The sequence below is a fragment of the Musca vetustissima genome, unplaced genomic scaffold (assembly GCF_032173495.1).
Source record: "Musca vetustissima isolate MV318-11 ecotype Yass unplaced genomic scaffold, APGP_CSIRO_Mvet_v1 utg376, whole genome shotgun sequence".
Classification (NCBI taxonomy): Eukaryota; Metazoa; Arthropoda; class Insecta; order Diptera; family Muscidae; genus Musca; species Musca vetustissima.
The window spans coordinates 43,015-68,162 of NW_026884101.1; the positions used below are offsets into that span (position 1 = coordinate 43,015).

The following is a 25,148-nucleotide window of genomic DNA, read 5'->3' on the forward strand; positions in this document are numbered from 1 at the left end:
GTTTTGCATTGACTTAAGAAGACACAAATCGAGAAAGGCTCCGTAGAAAATCTGTACAAATAGAAGGTCTTCTATTGAAAGAATTGAGATATTGAAGAATTGAATATTGAAAATTAATTAGCTAGAGAGTTTTTCCAAAGACAAATAGGAAGATTACCTTATTGTGGTCTTAATAGACTATAATTTTGTAGGAAGATAAGATTGAGAGATATTTGAAGAAGAAGTTAGCTATGAATCAAACACGAACCAATTAGCAAAATAAGTTGCATTGAAGACAGACAGACAGAATCCGATATATTTACGAAATATGACATTCCGGAGGTTTTCTATACAATTGAGATTATCTGAAGGTTCTCAATAAACAGAAAAGTTCTATAGGATTTCCTCAGACAACCAGCTATCTATGATCAACAGATAGAATACCCCTAACATTTTTGTAGAAATATTATACTTTCTAAGGGAAACATACCTCATAGAGTCCTCCATATATAGAAGGCCTATTATTAGTACTTTATAGACAGAGATCTTCTACAGATCTTCTACAGACCGTAGATCTACTACTAGCCTTCTTTAAATAGACCATTAGCTAGTGGTGTGTTTAATAGAAGAATAGAGGAATTCTTCAAGGGATAGATTAACCCATGATTTATTTTATTAATGCAGTATTCCCCGCTTAATTACCTCCACGCATAATTACCTTCCACGGTTAATTAATCCGATTTCAGAATACCCAGTTATTTTCAGTAAAATTCTTTACAAAATTGCACGTTTAATTACCCCCTTTTAATTACCCCTTTCATTTATTTGCCCCTAAATAACCTACTCCAAAGTAACCGTACCTTTAAATCTGTCCCATGTAATTACTCAATGTATTTTTTAAATCTGGCAACTTCACTTAAAATGGCTTACATTTGCTAGTGCACTTACCACACATGTGCACATAAAATTTATTGTTTTGAAAGTTTTCGTGAAATGTCTCCCAGAAATACATCTTTGTCTATCAAACTAAAGCTCCAGTTAATATCTCAAACAAAAAAAGAAAAAACAAAACACCAATGTCCACCGATATTTACCATTGCTGGGTAATTAACCGGGGTCCACATATAATTACCCTAGCGAGGTAATTAACCGTGCACGCTTAATTACCTTCCACGGATAATTACTCAAAAATCTTGAAATTTTCACTAAGGTAATTAATTTTCACTAAGGTAAGAAATCTTCCATTCATACAAGACCTCATAGAAATTTTCTATACATTGAAAATACCTTTTAGAGTTGCTCTTTACAAAGAAGGTATTTTATAGGTTATATAGATTTCCCCTTAGAGGTTTGCTACAGACAGAAGACCTATTAAATGCCCAGTTTAAACAAAAAACTTATCAGTGGCCTATTTAAAGAAACGTTCTCCTAGAGAACATCTCCTAGAGATCTCAATAGACAGAAAACCTTCTAAAAATTTTCAATGGACAGAAAGTCTCATAAAAATATCATTCAAGAAGGTTTCTATAACATCGAAATCTATCATAGACCTAATAATATATAATAAATTATCATCTGAAAGTCTTCTATAAACAGAAGAGCTTGTAAATGGACAGAAAACCTTGGGGATAAAATCTGGAGAGGCTTTCTATATAATTAAAGTCTTCTAGAAATTGTCCATAGTCAGAATAAAAGGTCCTCAATTATAAAAAGAAAAGTTTTCAGAACATGGTCTTATAGTATCAGAAGAACTTCTACTAATTCTTAATTGTCAAGAGGAAAAATACCAGAAAACATTCTGAAGATTTTCAAAAGCCAGAAGGCCTTATAGAAATCTTACTCTAAAGGCTTTCTATACCATTGAAATCTTCTATCTTAGACTGAAGAATTTGTAATCAAAGATCATCTGAAAGTCTTCAATAGGCAGAAGAGCTTATAAATTGACGGAAAACTTCGGAGATCAAATTTCGAGATAGTCCATAGTCAGAATTAAAGGTCCTCGATTATAAAACGAAAAGCTTTCAGAACTTGGTATTTTAGTATCAGAGTACTTTCTGCTGAATCTTAAGGAAAAGGAAAAATACCAGAATACCTTCTGAAGATTTTCTATAGACAGAATATCTCATAGAGATTTCATTTTTAGACGTAAGTATTTATAGTAATCGACCATATTGAAGTATTTTATAGGCAGAATAGCATATAAACCTAAAACCGCTGAGATAAAATGACGAGAGGCTTTCGATATAAATTAAATCTTCTAGAAATCGTCAATAGGCAGAACTAACGATCCTCGAATATAAAGATAAATGTTTTCAGATCCTTAATAGTCAAAAGTTAAAAGATCTAGAAGTTTTCCACATACATAAGTCGTTTTAAAGAGATTCCATTGGCATAGTATCTTCAGAAGTCATTCTAGAGGCAAAGATTCAATAAATAAATTAATTTGATTTTTGGCTAAATTTTTGTTCATTGTGAATAGAATAAAAAATTAAAATATAAAATTTCACATTTTTGTTTTGATATTTTGAATTTGTTACATAGATTCTACTTAAATTACCTATAGCAAATTTAGGTCTTATATGAGATCTTAACAATAAAATAACACAAGAAAGAAGACTTACACAATGCATTCTATTTTTCTAAAGTTCGACAATTTATTGAATATATGCAGAATATAAAAAACAGCAGTGTAAATATGGAGACTCATTAAAAAAGCAATAACGAAATAGTTCAGATTTTTATTGCTAGGTTGCTCTGTTCAAATTTTGTCGTAGTGCAGACTCCCACCAAACAAGTTGTGAAGTGATTTATAGCAAAGACACATACCACAAGTAATCATATCGATAATATTGTTCGTGATGTGTAGATGTCCCCTGTGGTTGCGTAAAAATATGTATTAAGAGCAAATGCAGGAACCTAATCTAGATCTTGATGTTTGTAATCGAATTGCCACACATTTGGTGAATATATGCACTGCGCTAAATTATGAACAGTGACATCTAGACACAGGCACGTGAACAATTTTTATTGATTTTCTGTTATGAGTTCCCATATTTACCCTACTGGTATTTTATAGAAATTCTGTATTCTAGGTATATTTAATAGACATACGAAGTTCGAGAAGATCTCAATATCCTCTATAGTTATTATTTTTAGATAGATAACGAATTGCCACTTATCGATGTACATATTACACATTTATTTCGGTTGTTGAGTGTAATACAATCACTCGTTCACACTGTCTATCTCAGCGGAATGCATTTGCATTTGCCCACAAAAAACACACCCAATCGTAACACAATTATACACACATTCGCAACAAGATATCGTATATTTATAGACACATAAAAAATAGTAAAACATGAAATCTCAACAGTATGGTCGTTGTTTGTTGTTTTTTTTTTTCAATGTTTCGGTCGGTGGTCCCTCAGTGGTCGATTAGAAAATTTCCGCCTTTTTTGTCTTCAATGTAAAGGCAAAAACAACAACAAAAAATGTTGATAGATTCCTGCTGTTGTTTTGAAAAAAACTTGATGCTGTTGTTGACAATTTTGTTGTGTATTTCTGTTTTTTGCATTTGCAGATAATGCAAATATGTAACTAAAAAATGCAAAAAAATAAATAAATCATTACAAAAAATTCAAATACAAATTGCAATTAACCCATTGGCTTTAAAAATGGATATATTTATATTAAAAAAAATCAATAATAATGAATTTCTATAGATTGCCAATAGTGTGATTGTGGGGACCCATCAGTAAACAATAAAAAATACTTGAAATGTTCGCCGCTAGATGACGCTTTTCATATTTGGCCGTAGTGTAGATACGCACCAAATTTGTGGAAATGTAGTAATTACCCTTTGATCTCACCCCAAATGTCGATAAAATTGTTAGTTAAGTATAGATGTCGCTGTTTTCGGATATTGAGTTATGATATAATAGGCTAAACATATAAAATAAAATCACTCCGATAATATCATCGTCGACATTACTCACATATTTTCATTTGCATTTAAAAATTAAGAATATGAGGATGAATACATAAATCGATATATTTGCCACTAGATGGCGCTGTGTTTACATTTTACCTCAGGATGATACTCACCAGCATATCACAATACTCCATTCGGCAAATATTGAAAAATTAGATCGGGGTAAAGCCATTGGAATTAGAGGAAGTGGAAGAACTTACACCGCGCAAGTAAAAAGAAAATAGACTAAAAAAAGAGCTAAAGAGTTGCTTCGCTTGGCCGAAAGTGGTGAACTGCCGAATTTGGGTTTCTCCGATGAGAAAACATTCGTTGTCCAGCAGTTTTTAAACAAACATAATGATCGTGTGTGTTTCCTTGCCAAAGAGGTCAGCTGAAAATGTGTATATTCGGTTGGCCACCAGAACTCAAGCGCCGGCCATAGTGATGGTGTGGACAGCCGATAGTCGCTCTCCGCTCGTATTAATCAACCGTGGCATCAGAATAAACGCCGAATATTACCGCGAACATATTCTGGAGGGTGTATTAAAGTCTTGGGCACGCAAACATTTTGGCCGCAGACTTTGGACAGTCCAACAGGGCTCAGCACGCGTCACCCAAGACTGGTTACAACATTTCCAGCTCACAATGGCCACCAAAAACTTCGAATACCAATCCGTTGGATTATTGTGTCTGGAGTATTTTGGAAAGCAAGGTTGGCACTAAAAAATACCAAAGTGTCGATCACCTAAAGCTAGCGTTTCGCCGGGAATATTTCGGGCAACGTATGACGGTTTCATTGTCCGTTTGAAGACCATAATTCGTGCCAAAGGTGACCAATTCGAACAAATCTAAAGTTATTCTAAAATTTGATGCTATTTCCGACATTTTTTGCTTTCATTGAATAAAAAATACCAAAGTGTCGATCACCTGAAGCAAGCGTTTCGCCCGGAATATTTCGGGTAACATGTGACTGTTTCATTGTCTGTTTGAAGGCCATAATTCGTGCCAAAGGTGACCAATTCGAACAAATCTAAAGTTATTCTAAAATTTGATGCTATTTCTGTAATTTTTGTCTTTCATTGAATAACATTTAAAAAATGTAAAAATTATGGTGTTTGACTTTGTCCTCAAGTGTCTGGTGCATGCAAATAATACTTCGATTTTCGTTTAAAACCCAAAATTTAATGAATCTCTTTAGATAGGTCGATAGGGTGATTGTGGGGATCCATCAATAAACAATAAAAAATACTTCAGATGTTTGCGGCTAGATGTCCCTTTTTATATTTTGCGTAGTGTAGATACGCACTACATTTGATGAAATATTCGATTAATAGCAAAGAACAAAACCTCAAAGTTTAAGTAACTCATTTTTGTGTGAGGTATAGATGTCGTTGTTTCGTCGGGTGAGTTTAAATTTGGTATGGTGAGAAATAACTTTATGTTAGGCTAGGTTTTAAATTCGATGAGTCTTAGTATGAATCTGTTACACAGATTCTGTTTCTTAATTTTCATTTGTGTCCCACGAGGGACCCTATATCCAGTGTTAGGGTTAATATTGTTTACACATCTACGTAATAATTACACTGCGTTACGTGCTATTTATAATTTTGCATTTTTTGTTCTCATTAAAAAAAACGTAATATGAATAATTTATTTAATTTGATAAACCACAAATAGAATTAAATTTCCGTGATTACAAGTGGATAAACTCAATATAAAACCGAATCGAGATAGAGACAAAGCAAATAAGAATAACAACAACAAAAGTATACGGAAGATATATAATCAGTTTTGAATATGATTATTATGGGGTTGTTCTAAAAAATAGGTTCTCCTTATAGAAGATATTCTGGAAACCCTTATAGAGAATTAATTTATTATTTTTTTAATAGTTCTTATGGTACAATGTTGTAAGATAAAATCAGAATTTAAATAACAATCGAACCTTTAAGGATGTCTGTTTTAGACCATGCTTTGATATGTCGTCCTCCACTTGATCTTTCCATCGAATTCATGGCCTTCCCCTTCTGTAAACCATCAGTAGGCTCGATTTTATATGCCCTTTGAGGTGGGGCATTCTCACAACATGGCCGTAGTCGCTGCAGCTCGATACGACTGGGTAGTATCAGTGGTGGCCTTGTTTCTGAATTGCTTACTTAACTGTAGCATTTTCAAGTTGTCACAGTATATAAAATGGTCGAAGCTGTAGTTTTCAAGTTCCACAGTTGGTCCGAGTCCACTTGGGTATATTTTTCCTAGGAAGTATTTTTGTTATTGGCATCTTGATTTTAGTTTGGAAGACCTTATTTGATCTGTAAAACAAGTCTACAGGTATTTATTCTAATAAAAACTTATGCATAGGTTACTTAGAAGGCTTTTAGAAGTACATTAAAAAGTAGATACATTATAAAATATTTCTGGAAGGGTTCTGATCCACATTTGAATATCTTTCAAATTCCTCTGGATAGTCTTGTGTCAGGAAAAGTCTGTAGCAATCAGAAGGTATTATCACTATAAAAGTTCTCCTTTCATCTTTAAAATGTTAGTCTACAGGTATTTTTCCGTTAAAAGCTTATACATGGTTACTGGAGATCTTCTAGAGGGAGTGGGCACATTAAGGACCGCAAAGTAATCTGTAAGGCATACGCCTGGGACCGCACGTTTTTTGACAAACTTGTACGTGCTAAAATCATCATAACTTTATTATATATGAAGCATTGTGAAACTGCAATTTTTATCTTCTTCAGTGTCGGAATCACTTGAAAACACTGCCACCTGACTCTTCTTTACAGGTCCAATAATTTCACTGTCACTGGAATCATCCTCGCAATCTTCAAAAGAGTCATCCGCATCTTCTTTCTCACTAGAAACGTCTGATAAATTATCTTCGTGTCGGAATCACTTGAAGACACTGCCGCCTGACTCCTTACAGGTCTAATAATTTTACTGTCACTGGAATCGTCCTCGAAATCTTCAAAAGAGTCATCCGCATCTTCGTTCTCACTAGAAACGTCTGTATTTCAACTTCGTTCGTTTCCATCTCTTTTAGAAAGGAGGCCATTTCAAAAAGCGGCGAGGAATTTGAAGACAAAGGCTATTCGAATCACCAAAATGCAATGCAAGGTGTCAAATTCTCTTTGAGATTAAGTCGTTTTTATTTTGCGTTTGTGCATGTATACAGTTTTTCGTAATCCAGTGACGAATATGGTCCATTTTTTCTATTCAAGATCCGCAGGAGGTTCTTTTAAAGTAATCTGAAAGCTATTTTCATCGATAGGCAATTTATAGAATGTCTTCTATTCATAGAAGAGTATCGATTCATATTCTATTCAGAAGAATTTAGTAGATCGTCTATCCATAGGTTGGACATAAATGTTTCTTATCTTCAGACATTCTTCTGTAAGTATAAAGGCATTATAGAAACTTTCCATGATATATTTTTCATATTTGTATAAGGTATTTCATTTATGGAAAAATTTCCGATTGTTTTTCAATCTAAGTCTTCAGAAGATCTAATTTATATTAAACCCATTTCATTGAAGAAAATTATACATTTATATAAGGTCCTCGGGGTATTTAATCTATTTAAGTTCCGCAGAAAGTCTTTTAAAGTAATTTGAAAATTTTATTCATCGATAGACAATTTCTAGACGTGGATTTATTCATAAAAGAACTTCAGAACATATACTACATTCTCTAGAAGTTATTTTATTTACATCAATGCATTCAGAAACTCGTCTATATATCCAAAAGTGTCATCATCGATAGAATAATTCTAGAAGGCTTTCAAGTATCTTCTACCCATCAAAAGAAATTCTTTGCAAAATCGTATTTCTATATAATAAATCTAATTACGGATAGAATATCATTAGGTTGTATGTGGGGATTTATTAAAATACAATAATTTTATTCAGATGTGTGCCTCTAGATGTCACCATTCATATTTTTTTTGCCGTAGTCTATGTTTGCACCAAAGTGGGGAAATATACTCACCAACAGTATAATTACACATGGTATATGTCTTTGATAGTAGTTAACATTGCCAACTCAAACGTCGATTACCATGTGTTTGCATCGGCAACTAGCAAAGACATAAACCTAATGCGATCAAGCTATTTGGTAACACTATTTTTCACCACACTTGATGCATGCCTTGACTACGATAAAAAAATATGAATAGTGACATCTAGCGACAAACATCTGGACAATATTATTGTTTGGTTTTATGAATGCCCATTTTAACCTACTGGCAATTTATATTGATATTAACTCTAGGATCCTTAGGATTAATATACGAATTTTAAGAAGTATTAAATATAATCTAGAATTGCTGACCACGGCATTCTTTACAGAATTTTCACTACTTTACAGTGAAAATTAGTGTGGTGCGGAATATAAAGTATTCCAATGGAATTTTTGAATTGAATTTAATTGAAATGTTTTGAATAGCATCAGGGAAAAATATAAATTCGTCGTGTATACAAATAAGTTCTGAGCTGTGCTCTTTGCTTTTCCTATTTTTTAAAGAATACTATTTTTTATAGAAGATCTTCTTTTAAGTTCTTCTGTCTTAAAAGGATGAAATAGCAAGGAACCCCTTCTTTAATTAACTTCTCTTATAACTTACTTCTATAATATATTTCATTATGTTAAATTTAATTTTCTCTCTCTTGTCCTTCTTCCAGATGACGTTGTACATAACAGTGGGCCTGCTGACATTAATCCTAGTAATCTGGTATATATTCTATCGTCGATATATACGAGATAAAGAACGACAAAAACTGTTACTTGCTCAAAGTTCATCATATGCCACGGCCGATATGCGCGGCCTGCGGTTTCGTAAACGTGATAAAATGCTCTTCTATGGTCGGCGGATGTTGCGCAAAGTGAAAAATGTCTCCGGCCAAGTGTATGGTGGCCAGGGACGTAAACGTCGTGCTGTTATGCGTTTCGCCAAACGTCTGCTACAGCTGCGTCGTGAAAATATCCCTCTACAAATGAAAACAGTCGAACCTCCGGCGGAGTATTTAGAAGAAACTATGGAGGGGTCAGATCGTGTACCACCCGATGCCCTGTATATGTTGCAGAGTATTCGTATTTTTGGTCATTTTGAAAAGCCCATCTTTTTGAAGCTTTGTAAACACACGGAAACCTTGATGTTGGATCCTGGAGATTTTCTCTTTAAGATAACCGATGCGGATGATAGTGTTTTTATAGTGCAATCGGGTCAAATCAATGTTTTCATATCGAATGCTGATGGTAGTACATTATCGTTGAAGACGGTGCGCAAAGGAGAATCTGTTACGTCGTTGCTGAGTTTTGTCGATGTGTTGTCGGGAAATCCGAGCTATTATAAGACAGTTACAGCTAAGGCTGTGGAGAAAAGTGTGGTTATACGGCTGCCAATGCAGGTGAGGGGATATTAATTTATAATAAATTATCTATAAAGATAAAATATCTATAAAGATAAACTATCTATAATGATAAATTATCTATAAAGATAATTTATCTATAATATAATTTATCTATAAAGATAAATTATCTATAATGATAAACTATCTATAATGATAAATTATCTATTAATGTAAATTATCTATAAAGATAATTTATCTAAAAATATAATTTCTCTATGAAGATAATTTATCTCTTAAGATAATTTATCTGTTAACATAAGTTATCTATAAAGATAACTTATATGTTAACATAAGTTACCTATAAAGATAGTTTATCTATAAAAATTTATTCATATCGAAAAAATATTTGTGAAAAAAATTAATTTATGTAAAAAACTATTTTCTCTCTCTATCCCCCTCTCCTAGGCCTTCAAAGAAGTATTCGATGAAAATCCCGACATAATGATACGTGTCATCCAAGTCATCATGATACGCTTGCAGCGTGTCCTTTTCACAGCCTTGCGGAATTATTTGGGTCTAAATTCCGAGCTGGTGCAGAATCACATGCGCCATAAGAAATCTCAAAATAATGCCCAACAAACACCACAATCTGCATCGCAGCAGCAATCACAATCGCAATCGCAACAACAACAGTCAAATGCCACTGCAACACAACAACAAACACAAGTTAAACATTCACCCGGCCATCGACGATCTCAGGGTGAAACCCCCATCTTGCATCAACATAGTCTTTCAGATCCTATACCACCACCTGATATGTTACAGGATGTCGCCTGTTATGAGGCATTAATTGCCAATGGTTCGGCCCAGTATGTGGCCCAGAGTAGTGTTGGCAATTTATCGACCAGACGTTATTCGATGACACCGGCTGAAATCAATGTTAATGCCTCTTCCATTGATATGCAGCTGGTCAATATGTCTGCGGTGGATAGTTTTCTAAAAGAACTCGGTTTACCCGAAGAAGATCGCTCGTTCCTGGAACCATTTGTTGAGGTTCGTGAAGTGGATGTTGATGTTACCCTAATCACGGAGGGTAATTCCGATGATATTTGTGTTTGGTTTGTTATGACTGGTGGTTTGGCTGTCTATCAGAGTGGTGTCGATCCCATACGCAATTTCCAAAGTGATCGGGTCGATTGTTTCATACATCACGTCCATCCCGGTGAAATTGTGGGTGGTTTAGCTGTACTAACCGGAGAGGCCAGTGCCTATACCATTACCTCACTCTACCCCAGTCGCATTGCATTCATACGCCGTCCCGCCATCTATCAGATAATGCGTGAACGGCCCAAAATTGTCCTGGACCTAGGCAATGGTGTGGTCCGACGTCTCTCGCCATTGGTGCGACAGTGCGATTATGCCCTCGACTGGATTTTCTTGGAGTCGGGTCGTGCTGTCTATCGCCAGGATGAAATGAGCGATAGCACCTACATAGTGTTAAGTGGTCGTATGCGTTCCGTTATCACTCAATCAAGTGGCAAGAAGGAAATTGTGGGCGAGTACGGTAAAGGTGATTTGGTTGGTATTGTTGAAATGATAACGGAGACATGTCGTACTACAACTGTAATGGCCGTTCGAGACTCAGAGCTTGCCAAATTGCCGGAGGGTTTATTTAATGCCATTAAATTGCGTTACCCCATTGTGGTAACGAAGTTGATCTCTCTGCTAAGTCATCGTATTTTGGGTACAATGCAATCACGTTCGGCCGGCAATGCGGCGCCATTGGAAGCGAATCCGGTAACACACAAATACTCCACCGTGGCATTGGTTCCAGTCTCAGAAGATGTCCCCCTAACCGCCTTCACCTATGAACTATTCCACTCGTTGTGTGCCATTGGACCCACGCTACGCCTAACCTCCGAAGTTGTACGTAAACAATTGGGTGTACACACATTCGAACAGAGTAATGAATATCGTTTAACCTCTTGGTTGGCCCAGCAAGAAGATCGTTATATCATTACTTTGTATCAGTGTGACCCATCGTTGAGTGCCTGGACGCAACGTTGTATGCGTCAAGCTGATGTCATCCTAATTGTCGGTCTGGGTGATCGTCCACCCACTGTGGGTAAATTTGAACGTGAAATTGATCGTTTGGCTATGCGTACCCAAAAGGAGTTAGTGCTACTCTACTCTGAGACTGATAGTTCGAAGCCGATGAACACCTTGCAGTGGTTAAACGCTCGGCCGTGGGTAACCAAACATCATCATATACAGTGTGTTAAGCGTATGTTTACGCGGAAGAGTCAATATCGGATTGTGAGTATAAATAAAGCATAAATGATTTTTTGAAATTAATTATTATTATTTATTTGCAGAATGATTTGTATAGCCGTGTTCTGATGTCCGAGCCAAATATGCATTCAGATTTCTCTCGGCTGGCCCGTTGGCTAACCGGCAATTCCATTGGCTTGGTATTGGGCGGTGGTGGTGCCCGCGGTGCTGCCCACATTGGCATGATGAAAGCCATACAAGAGGCTGGTATACCCATTGATATGGTCGGTGGTGTTAGTATAGGTGCTCTAATGGGTGCTTTATGGTGTTCGGATCGTAATATCACCACAGTTACACAGAAAGCAAGAGAATGGTGTAAGGTAAGATTTATAAATAAAAATGGTATAATTAATTTTTATGGAAAGGGTCATAAAGTCTTAAATAGAAAATATGTTATACTGCGTACTTAATACAGTTTTATTGGAAGAAGACTGAAATAGGCATTTACAATGAAGCTGTTGTTATCTATATGAAGACCGGTTGGTCTCCCTTGGTTTGACATATCGTGAAAACCATTTTAATACTCGTCTATTATTAGTACACCTTTTTGCCTTCTATGCGAAGTCCCTTTCTTTGGCCAGAGGTAGTGTTACAATGTTGCCCTTTTATACAAAAACACCATTAGATCTTAATTTTTTCTTTAATATTTCAAATTTTACATATGCCTCCTCTTTTCTAGAAAATGACAAAATGGTTCTTGCAACTCCTCGACTTAACATACCCGATAACATCAATGTTTTCGGGTAGAGAATTTAATAAATCCATACGTGATACATTTGGTGATGTTAGTATTGAAGATTTGTGGATACCCTATTTTACGCTAACCACAGATATTACGGCCAGCTGTCATCGGGTGCATACGAATGGTAAGTTTGTCTTTTGTTTTTTTTTTGTGTTTCCTATCTGTCTGTCTTCTCTTATGCTATCTCTACTACTACCACCAATTTTATTTTGTTAAATTTGTTGTACAGCTAAATGTTTTTTATTTTTTGCACAATTTTTTTTTAAATCAACCTAAATATATATGTTTTTTTTCCAATTTTTATTATGTGGCTATATTTAAAAAAAATGTAATTAATGAAGGCATCATTTTGCCAAAAGAAAATGTATTTTAATCCATCAATTGATGCCTTTTATTTTTGAGTGTGTTCCCACCACCACCATATTTTTTTGTCATTTCTCTTACCACCATTGGCTAATATTACCTATACCCCACCATATTACCTCCACCCCTTCAACATACGTTGTTGTGTTGTTAATCAATTCGTCTAAAACAAAATCATATTCTGAGATTTTTACATACCTAAACTTAAGTATTATTTAGAATGAAAATAAGGATAATTTCGTTTCTTTTAGTAATTTTGAAATTATAAATGAAATTGTATATTTGTTTTTTTCTTTTAGTTTGTTTAATTTAAGTTATTATGTTTTATTGTTTGTTGGTTGGTTGGTTGGTTTGCTTGTAATATTTTCTTATTTTTCGATGTAGAGTTAAATTAAAATGTATTGTTCTTATTTCATCTACAGTGAGAATTTTGGTTATTTGAGTTCAAATAAAAGGGGGGAAATTTTCTCTTAAACATGTGTTGTATATAACTTTGTAGATAGTAGTCCCTTAAGCAAAAGTTGTCTAATTGGAATTTGTTTCCTGGTGTGAATATGCGTTGTTTCTAAACCATATAGAGATTTTTGGGAATGTTTTGTTCCCAAAACTAGTTTTTTCCCAGCATTGTAGTTAATAATGTACATTACAGTAGATTGGTGAACATAGCTTGCTCGTAAACACCAAAAAGCTATGGAATAATCTTATTTTCATTGTCATTACTTATTAATCATTATTCCATTATAATTAATAAAGTTGGCAATTAGTTTTCGGTCACTACAAAAAAGATGTTTTTTAACCTCCATGCTGATAGATGAACCTCGAAAAATACTATATACAGTATTTTTCGGTTAATTGACCCTACGGTTAATTGGTTTCCACGCTTAATTGAACCACATGATGGGGCAACAAATTTGTTATAGGAAAATACATGTAAATTTTCTCGGATAATTAAACCCTGTCAATTGATTTTCCCGCTTAATTGGTTCAAAATTCATGTCATCAAAAATAAATTTCCTTTTACTTTTCATCGGTTAATTGCATAATAATAATTGAAAAATAATCTTCCATTTTTTTACATACATATTTGACATAATTTGTGAAAAAGACTAGGTGGCATCTCTACTAATCAAAACATATGTTTATTGACATTGAATTTTTTTTAAATCATTAGTAGTTCCAATTATACGTGATTACTGTAATTGAACAAACTATTCAATTATGCGGGTTCGGATAATTGGTTCCTCGGTTAATTGAACAAAAATTTGTGCAAATTTTGATGTGCAATTAACCGAAAAATACTGTATAAATCTCACTATTATTAATATTGAAAACATATTAAAAAAATCACCGCCGGAAGGTTCTTGAAAAAATATTAAAAACATTCACTTATGCGCTTTTAGGGGTCCTTGAAGAAAATATTCTTCAAGCTTTAATTTTGACAGCCTTGAAGATGGCAGCCATCGGCCCCCACGGCGTGTCAAAATTTTGAAAATTTGCTAATTCAATATCAAACGCATGGAATGATTGGTTCTGGTAACTCCCTCACAAACATTCAAACATACATTTCTATAGAGCAACCTCTTTTGGTACTTCGCCACAGATGGTCAACTATTTTATAAAAACATATATACCCTATATAAAAAGAATAATAAAATATAAAAATAATTCCGTAGACTTCCACAAACCATAGGTAGGAAAGAAAAATATATATAAATCAGCAATACCGGCAGACACCTTCTTTCTACACACATTCTCTAACTGAAGTTGAAACATTCTTGCGAAATTGTTAAATATTGGTATTTCTCACTTTATCCACATTTCCCGAAAGAACGGGCAGTAATTTGACCCTCTGACTTCTTGGAGGATATTTGTGTCTATAATTTCACATTCCGAGTTCTTTGTCCTGTGTTTTAGAGACAAACCGTTAGTGTCGCATCTATGGTTACCAATGTTGACGGCACAGCTCATTTATTCGGTCAAGAATGATCCCGATTTAATTTTGTGGAAATAGGTCCATATAGTATATATTCGTTCGATTTCATGGACATTTTGAAACCAACATATGTCTTATTCGGTTTATATTTAGATATAGCTTCCATATATATTTCCGGCAGATTTTATTTATATGGTGATCCATATATTCAACGTTTATCGATTATCGAGAAGAAATTTTGTATCGTGTGCAGAATTGAGTCTAGAATGATCTGTATGAAATTCTTTTCAAAACGCTTCAGATTTTAATAGAGCTCCCATATAATCTAAACCGATTTGATGTAAATTGTGCACCAAATATTAAACATTTGTCCTATTGGTATCTGTTTTGTTGAATCGGCCACATTTAAAAAAAAATCATTGTACACCAAAAAGTCCTTAAGTCTGCCAAATTTCGGTTCATGTACAGATATGGTCACACATTTAATTTCGTCCGGTTTTATATTAGGGATGTAACGAGTTATGCCCTTAATGTAATGACTTATCGTCTTCTTAATCACTTTTTTTTAAAGATCACATCATCCTGGTGGTAATTGATGTCACTATCAAGTGAGATGACACGACTATTCAATTTGTCGAACCATTATTGTGTATGCTGCGACACGCAGCTGAAAATTCGAGGTATAAAATAGCAGTCACTGCCTGACCGATCTCTTTATACGCTTCACTGCCTGTGGTACAGGGTATTATGTCTTTGTGCATATGTTTGTAACAAGCAAAATGAATCGAGTTAGACACATGGTTCCTTTTGATGATAAGAGAATCACTTTCTGAGTCGATTTACGCATGTCCGTCTGTCCGTCCGTCCATGTATATTAGTTAACAAAGTACAGATCGCTTTTATTACCCGATTTGGATGAAATTTGGCTCAGTTCACTTATTTGGCACAAGGATGAACCCTATCGAAATTGGAGAAAATCGGTACAGATTTAGATATAGCTCCCATGTGAATGATGCACCAAACTCCGAATATTTGTCCGATTGGCACAAAATTTTGCATAGAATTCTGAATCAGGCCCCGACTGATGTCTGCGAAGTTTTGTTAAAATCGGTTTAGATTTAGATATAGCTCCCATATATATATTCTTCCGATTTTTGGTGAATTATACACCAAAATACAAATATTTGTCCGATTGACAAAAAAAATTTCTGCACAGAGTACTGATTTAGGTCCAGATTGATGTCTGTGAAGTTTTGTTAAAATCGGTTCATATTTAGATATAGCTCCCAAATATAGTTTCGTCCGATTTTATGTGAATGATGCACCAAACTCCCAATATTAGTCCGATTGGGACAAAATTCTGCACAGAGTACTGAATTAGGTGCAGACTGATTTTTGCGAAGTTTTGTTGAAATCGGTTCAGAGTAAAATTGTGCATAGCGAATGCTATTGAGGAAAAAATGAGCGTGATAAGGTATGTTGTAATCGGTTCAGATTTTGATATAGGTCTCATATTCGTTCGATTTTTGTAAATGGTGCACCATTAGTATATGTTTGTTGGATTTAGACGAAATTTGGCAGAGGGTATTAAATTAAATATTGAGTGATTGCAAAAACAAATGTTGTATGCAACGGTTATGCAATTAGGTCCATGTGTTTATATATAGCTCCCTTACATAATTTGATTGGTTCAAATAAATATCTAGATAGCACATTTAATTTCGCCCGATTCCATCTCAATGGTTCTTCAAAAATTCTATGACCGTTCTATCTACAGGATATTGAGGATAATAACATGTCTTGCATGTACCCAAAGTGGTGAAGGGTATCATATAGTCGGCCCCGTCCGACTTTTGAACTTTCCTTACTGTTTTTTTTTTGGCGATGATGCGGTCAGTTTATTAATCGAACCAAACTATTTGTTAGTGATTTTTCAGATCAGTGTATAATATTATCAGCCACATATTGTTGAGGACAAAATGTGCATCATCAGCATTGTCGTCCAGAAAAAATTGAACATTGGAGCTTAAAATATATAAACAATATTTATATTTCTTACCATGGCATAACTATACAAGGTAGTCTCATGCAGTCATATGTTTCCAATTTTTTCATAAATTTGCCTTTAACAGTATTCAGGTTTCAAAATTTAAATGAAAATTGAAATTTCATTTCATTTTTTTTTTCAATTTTGTTTATGTGACCTGTCTTCTTTACGCGTTCCATTTTTTTCCTTGGGTGGATACATTTGTCTCTGGCCCCTTTAAAATCGGATTATATGTATTTCTATGTCTACAAACTCTGTACTTGTTGCTATATGTGTTCGTGTGTGTCTCCTATTGTATTCCATTTGTAATTTGATCCATTTACTATGAAAACAGAATCGAAAACAAAATTAGTGCTACAGGAAGTATAGAATTCTATGAAGTAATTATTGCCTGTCCAGAAACAATAAATTCTTTATTTTAGATCTTAGATATCGAAATCCTTTTTAGTTAGTATTTGTATATCTCTATCATTGTGTTTTGTTTTCTCTCTATCTCTCTCTCTTTCCACAAAAAAATCCGCCTCTTTCTATCTTTCTTTTTCTTCTTCTTTTATTTTTTGACTACCCCCTACAGGATCTTTGTGGCGTTATGTACGTTCATCCATGTCACTTAGCGGTTATATGCCGCCACTGTGTGATCCCAAAGATGGACATTTGCTATTGGATGGTGGCTATGTAAATAATTTACCAGGTAAATGTTTCATTTCATTTTGTTTTCTTGTTGTTATTGTTGTTCATTTTTTTCTTCTTATTATTGTTGTTATTGTTCTTGTTGGTTAATTTTTGTAATGTGAGTTCTTCACAATATCAACAAAGAAAATTTAGCTTTAAAGCAGAAAAACAACAGTGCCATTAGATAGAAATATTAAAAAACATTATTTAGTAAAAAATAAACAAAAATGCAGTAACGGAAATTTTCAAGAAATTGTATTATTTTGTTTTCCAACCTTTTTTCAAAGTTTTGTTTTTTGGTTAATGGAGTTCTATGGGGAATTCCCTAAGTATTTATTTGTGTGGATTTTCTGAAAAAATCCAATTAGAAGGATTGGAATCATAATAAGAAGAGTAAGTATATATAAGTATATTCATAAATATTTAAATTGTTTATTTTTCTTTTAGATTAATCTTAGTTTTTGTTTGATTGAAGTTTCTATTATTTTTATTTATTTTAAATTTAGTATAATAAAATGTAAAAAACTCAGAATGTGTCTCCGAAAATTAATTTATAACTTCAAATTTATTTATTAACAACTCTTCCCCTCCCCTCAATTAAAAAAATTCTTACAGCAAACCACAAAAAATAATAGTAACACTAGTTTACAAAAATATATATATATATATATTTGAAATCGGATTTTCATGAATGTTATCAGATCCTTGAGGTTGAGTGAGTGTCTATTAGATATATTTATTTATTATTATTCTACTTATAACTAACCGAAATAATTTCAATTCTAATCTCATACAGAATTTGCTGACCAATTCCTTGGTATCCGGGTAAAGGATTAAATTACATGGATTTTTTTATTATGTCACACTGAATTTTGCAAAGGAAGAAGTTAATGATTACCTCTCTCTCTCTCTCTCTCTTTATAGGTATACCTGACACAAATAACTGTGCAATGAAAGGTATCGATTAGCCTGTCATTTGACATGTCTGAATCCCAGCGAATATACATATTCCGAAAAATGTAATTTCAATCCATATTTCCCATAATTATCAGGCGTTTATGTCCTCCCAATGTTTTGTATAGTGTCTTTGTGAGGAAAACTATAGATTGGGATGTTCATAGATGAGTATCGTTTGGTCCTTGTCCACATATACCCAGCACGTGCTAGGTATTGTACCCAATACGAATGGAGACGGTTGAACCATCCTAAAACAAGTAAAAAAGTGTTAGTCGGTTATGTCGATAGATATATACCCTCAGCCTATGGTTTGCGGAGGTCTTCGGAATTACACTCAAGTTTTATTATTCGCTTTAAATTAAGTATATGCTTTCATCAACGAGGTTTCGGATTTAATGTTGATCATATCGGTTATCCAATTTGTTTCAAATTAAATTTACAAGCTTATCAAATATTGGCCCCTTGTGAGAGACGTAGCAGAAGGAGAAGAGAGTCTTTGAACATGATCTAGGCTTGGTAAGGTTATAGGTTGTGCAAAGTTTGGTTCAAATTAGATATTTAAATTCGACTGATATTGGATTTATAAATAAAATATTTTAAATCTGGCATTCCATTCGCCTGATATTGGATTTGTAAATATTGAAAATTTTAACCAATTGTGTGGGAGGTACCAGAAACCGTTGACCAATGGGTTCCATCTTCTGTCATGGTGTAGGATATTTAAAGATAATATATTGTGCAAAGTTTGGTGCAAATCGGACATTTCATTCGCCTAATATTGGATTTGTAAATATTGAACATTTTGACCATTTGTTTGGAGTCGACCAATGGGTCACATTTTCGGACCTGATGGAGGCTTGTTAAAAATGACAGCTTATACATAGTTTGGTTAAAAATAGTCGGTTCTCATGATATTACAAAATTAATTGTTTGCACAATTGTGACCATTTTGTGGTACGGAGTGGACCTATATTGCTCATCTTCGAACTTGAACTAAGTTTGGAAGAAATATTATCATGTGCAAAGTTTGGATGAAATTGATAACTCCTTTCCAGGGTTGTCGTCCGTACCAGTTGGCCAGACGGACGGACGTACATTTGTAAGTAGATTTCGAATGGTCTGAAATGTCACATTCTTTTCTTATATGCCCTCGGTAGCCATAACGCTGAGGGTGTAAAATACTCGTATTGGTTGGGGGATGGTATCCGATTATAGCATTCATTCGGTAATGTTCTGCTGCCTGGCAAAGGATTTTATTTCCGCCTCAATATTCTAAGAGCGAACAGCCCACCTTGTGTGCGTTTCTCCTGCCTGTACAACAGAAGTTATATGAATACTATTCAGACCTACTTGATATGGCTGTTGACTTAGAGGTTGGTATTTGTACTTTTCGAGGTCTCCCATAAGTTTTTGACGTGCTTGGATAGGGAAGTTTGTGTAAAAAGCTCTGAAAGGGTTGTTCATGTCGATAAAAGCTGCAAAGCTGCAAAAAAGAGCATTTATCGGGTCCGTGCTTCGTGTCCACTTGAATATGGTTCACTTGTATCATAAAGAGACACCCTTTTCTGTACTGCATTTCATTGAAAATAAATAATTTCGGAGAGGGCTAGGGGTCCTGCATCTTCTGTGTACGTAACAAGTTCTGCATACACGTTGAAGACTCGGACTATTCTTACATGCTTCACTGAGGAGCTCAATCTTCAAAATAACATTCGGTCAGCCCAAAAAGACATTTCTCAGAAGTCACAAGTTTTTTAATAATATCTTTAATGCTACCGTATTTAATTTTCTCAAAAGTGACCCTGTTCCGACACTGGATTGGTCGGATGTTTTTTTCTTTTTAATTTTTAAATCTTTTATTGCTACTGTATTTGATTTTGACAAGTCATAAGGGGATTGTTGGAAACGGAAGCAGTGGCTGAATTAAACAGAGTTGATCTCTGAGTTTCTCATCGATTTTTTACTACCAATACAAGGTTTATTTAACCTAAAACTACACAATCACGACGAGAAAAATCTACGGATAGTGGGAGATCTTATTAAAATACTTATTACATTAGGAAGGTTATAATCACAAATAAAATACAACAGTCATCACAGAGGTTGTGCAATATTTTAATGCGGGTCTGTAAGGGCTTAATAAGCAAAAGACCAAACACGAACGATAGATATCGAAAATGTCTCATTTGTAATTATTTATGTATGACTTTAAAAAAATCCGAATTTTAGGATTTCAAAAAGCAAAAAAAAAAAAAAAAAAAAAAAAAAATTACGCAGATCGTCAAATACATTCATGAAAATCTGAATTCATAATCAAATAACAAACAATATTTTTTTGTAAACTAGTGTAAAAAAACTCCCCCTCGTTCGTCACTTCACAAACAAACCGCACACTCACCGAAACAAATGTTGTACAAAATACTATTTTTTTGTTTGTTTCATTAATAAAATATTTTAATTTCTAATACCACTCCCCTATATTCCTCAATTATTCAATATATTCACCTCTTTTCCCCCACTTTATTTTGCAATATTTTTATTATGTTTAATATATTAATTTCCCACCTTTTCTTTTGTATATTGTGGTGTGCTGTGTTATATACTTCACTACTTTTTATTTTAACTTTCTTCTTATTCTTCTTCTTCTAATGTATTGTCATTGTGTTGTTGTGTCCTTCTATAAATTTAAATTTCCTTCTTTTTATTTAATTTTTTTTTCGCAAAAATTTCAACATACACAAATTAAAAATGAAAATATAAAATGAAATCACACACACATACACATATATAGGTCACTTGTGGCGTTATGTACGCGCCAGCATGTCCATTGCTGGTGTTTTCCCACCGTTTTGTGACTATAAAGATGGCCACCTATTACTCGATGGTTGTTATACAAATAATGTTCCAGGTAAACACAGTAATGTTTGTTAATTGTTTTAAATTTTAATTTAAATGTTTGTCCATTAATTGGTTATTAAAAAATCAAAAAACAAATAAAAATTAATTAATTTATTTTATATTTATACATTTTATGTAATTTCTTTTTTTGTGAATTTCCGCTGCACTGCATTTTTGTTTAAAAAATATATTTCAAAAATATTCTAGATAATTAGAAAATTTCGTAAGTTAGTTTTAAGTTTAAAAAAATATTTTATATTTATTTAATATATATTAATTTATAATAAATTAAAAATTATTTTTAAAATTTTTAACATTGTTAAATAAATATTATTTAATAATTTGCAACATTTCGAAATATTCAGCAGAGACCCCATAAAGTATATATGAATGTTCTTATGTATGTACGTCTATCTGTTCTAAATCGACAAATTCACGACTTTTTTAAGAATTCGACATGACCCCGGTCACTTTATGCCACATTTTAACCCTTTCAGATCCAGCGTAATCAATTGTGAGATCTGACAATTCGTAAAATAAGGTAGTATAAACATGTGTATTGGTCCATTAATTAATTTTTATACCCTTCACCACACTGTGGTACAGGATATTATGTCTTTGTGCATATGTTTGTAACAGGCAAAAGAAATCGAGATAGACCCATGGTTCCTTTTGAGAATATGCATAGAATCACTTTCTGAGTCGATTTACGCATGTCCGTCCATGTATTTTTGTGAACAAAGTACAGGTCGCATTTATGATCCGATTTGGATGAAATTTGGCACATCTAACTTAATTGGCCCAAAGACGAACCCTATTGAAATTGGAGAAAGTCGGTTTAGATTTAAATATAGCTCCCATATATAGTTTTGTCCGATTTTATGTAAATGATGTACCAAATTCCCAATATTTGTCCGATTGGGACCACATTTGACACATCGCACTGCATCAGGTTCATACTTATGTATAGTTTCGTCCGATTTTATGTGAATGATGCTCAAAACTCCCAATATTTGTCCGATTGAGACAACATTTTGCACATAGTACTGAATTAGGTCTACACTGATGTATGTGAAGTTTTGTTAAAATCGGTTCAGATTTAGATATAGCTCCCATATGTAGTTTTTTTGTGAATGATACACTAAACTTCCAATATTTGTCCGATTGAGCGAAATTTTGCATAGCGAATGCAATTGAAGGAAAAATTATGTATGATATAGGTCTTGTATATATTTTCGTTCGATTTTATGTAAATGGTGAACCGAATGGCCGATTCCATCTCAATGGTCCTCCAAAGATCCATATCTGCCCTATCTACATGATATTGTGGGTATTAACATCTCTCGTATGTACCCAAGTGGTGAAGGGTATCATATAGTCGGCCACGTCCGACTTTTTAACTTTCCTTACTAGTTTATTAATTATTTTTATTCCTTTAGAACAGACAAATTATCACTGTCTTTGGATCTGAAAGGGTTAAATACCAATTGGAGTGATGCATATTCGCTTAGCATAAAAACATTCTCTTATAAGGACTCCTATTGTGTGTCTAAGGAGGATTTATAGAATCCTCCATATATTCTCCTTAAAATAGGAGCCTACACAATTCTACAATAGAAATACTTTTAGACTCTTTAAGGCGAATCTGTTAATTCGGTTTTCTAGACTATAAGTATTAAAATTCCTTAAACATTTTAAAACACTTACTTAGCTGGCTTGTGGCAGAACATTTGTTCCATAAGCCGAGCCTCTCATCCAGAGGTATATAACATCATTATAGTGCCATTTCTATTCACATTTGCATGTCGCATGACCTTTTCCTGTAGGATGTTAAACAGGTCACACGAACTGTCATCTTGTCTGAATCCTCGTTCGGTATTGAAGGGCTCCGAGAAGTCCTTTCCGACTTTAACTGCTGACATTGTACCAGTTAAAGTTATCCTGCATATCCGTATTAATTTTGCAGGAATACCAAACACAGGCATGGCTTTAAACACCTCTGAACGGATAGGGCTGTCGAATGCGGCTTTATACTCGACGAATCGGTGAAATGTGTCGATGTGTTTTTCGTGGTTTTTTTTTTCAGGTTTTAGTGCATTGTAAATATCTGGTCTATGGTGGATTTACCAGGTCTGAAGCCGCATTGGTATGTTCCAACAAGGTCATTGACCATTGACTTAAATTTTTTCAACAGCACGCTGGATAGGACTTTATATGCGATGGTTAGGAGACTTATTCCTCTATATTTGGCACATATCGTCTTGTCTCCTTTTTTGTGCACGGGAAGCATGATGCTGAGGTTCCAACCATTGGACATGTATACCTCAAGCCAAATTGTACAAATGAGCTGGTGTATACTCCTGACCAGCATCTGACCACCGGTCTTGAATAGTTCGACTGGTAATCCATTGGCAACTGCTGCTTTATTGTTCTTCAGTCGATTAATTGCTATTCTGACCTCATCTTGGCTAGGTGGTATACACTATATACCGTCATCTCTTATTGGTTGTGGGGTATCTTCTTCACCGCTACTATTTGATACCAGAAGCTTTGAAAAATGTCAGGACAAATTGTTTAAGGGAAAAGAAGGAAAAAAAGGCTCCTTTTTTCCTCCTTTTTCCTTAAAAATTTGTCTGTATCTGTCACCAGGTTTCCTTCTTCATCTCTACAGGAGGATGTGCCTGCATCAAAGCCTTCGGTTTGGTGTTTTACTCGTTGTTAAACTTTTCGGACTTCATTCTGACTCTTGTACATCTAGATTTGCTCACGCTCACGTTTGTCTTGTTCTTTCTTCTTTTTTCTAAAAATACGTTTCTCCCCAGAAATTCTCCCTAGCATTTCGTGCTGCTACTGTCTGTAGGGATGCCCTGTACGCTGCGCTTTTCGTCCCAGTAGCATTTCTTGATGATTTTTGGTACCCAAGTGTTGCTTTTGCTGCAGTTTGTGAATTTTTCCGACCAAGGGGCCAAAAATATTTTTCCCTCCGATTTTTGCATTAAAATCTCCTAGCAGAATTTTAATGTCATGTACAGGGCAGCTGTAATATGCTGTTTCAAGGCGCTCGTAAAATATGTCATTGGTCTGTTCATCTTTGTTTTTGGTCGGAGCATGGGCGCAAATGTGACTGGTGTAGAAGAACTTCGCTTATATACCGATTATAGCAATTCGCGCACATGAGTGAATCTGGATACCAGATCTTTTATTCTCCAATTAGCCGTAAATCCTCTGCCAAATTCACGTCTAGTTCCATGGCAGCTATAATACAGGGCGTAATAGTCTGATTTACTTACGACTTTCCCGCATCGGATTTCCTGTAAGGCAATAATATCGGTTTTGTACTTTTTGAGTACATACGTCAAAGCGGTTCAGTATAACGTGCGCACATTCCAAGTGCAGATTCACCGATCATGGTCCTTTATACGTTTGCGAGGATCGACAACATTGGGGAGGTTTGCTTTTCGTTCCTTTTTCATAGTATTGGCTTTTTTCAAGCCACTAACCCGAAGCCTCAACCCATTTTTTCTTATGGTTGAACTCGCGGCACATATCAGCTCACTATTCCAACGGATGATGAAAGTTGCTACCCCAGGTGACACCAATCAGAGCCGTTGCTTGGTATCTATCCTCCCACCCAAAACTACCTAAGTATCCGAGTAATTAATTTTCTATTAAACTTCTAGTATTTTTTAAGATATATTTGTATTTTATAGGTTAGAGCACAGAATTTAAATTTTATTTAAAAAAATAATTGAAAATAAATTGAATTCGATGTATAACTTTTGATTGTAATAATCTTTATTTTTTAAGATCGTAAGATCGTGGAATCAGCTCCCTTTGAGCCTTCGTAAGTTTACCTCTTCCACTTTTGCGTATAGGAGGGAATTGTTTGGGCATTTGTC

General features: G+C 34.3%; 1 protein-coding gene across 1 annotated transcript in view; it reads left to right on the forward strand.

Moving 5' to 3' along the window:
* LOC133331111 (neuropathy target esterase sws) overlaps nt 1–25,148 on the forward strand; it is a 45,865-nt gene that overhangs the window by 17,905 nt on the left and 2,812 nt on the right. The window contains exons 2-6 of the mRNA XM_061539518.1: nt 8,638–9,363; nt 9,772–11,622; nt 11,682–11,957; nt 12,317–12,503; nt 17,297–17,413. Of these exons, the coding sequence (XP_061395502.1) occupies nt 8,638–9,363; nt 9,772–11,622; nt 11,682–11,957; nt 12,317–12,503; nt 17,297–17,413 (3,157 nt within the window). The remainder of the gene's footprint in view (nt 1–8,637; nt 9,364–9,771; nt 11,623–11,681; nt 11,958–12,316; nt 12,504–17,296; nt 17,414–25,148) is intronic.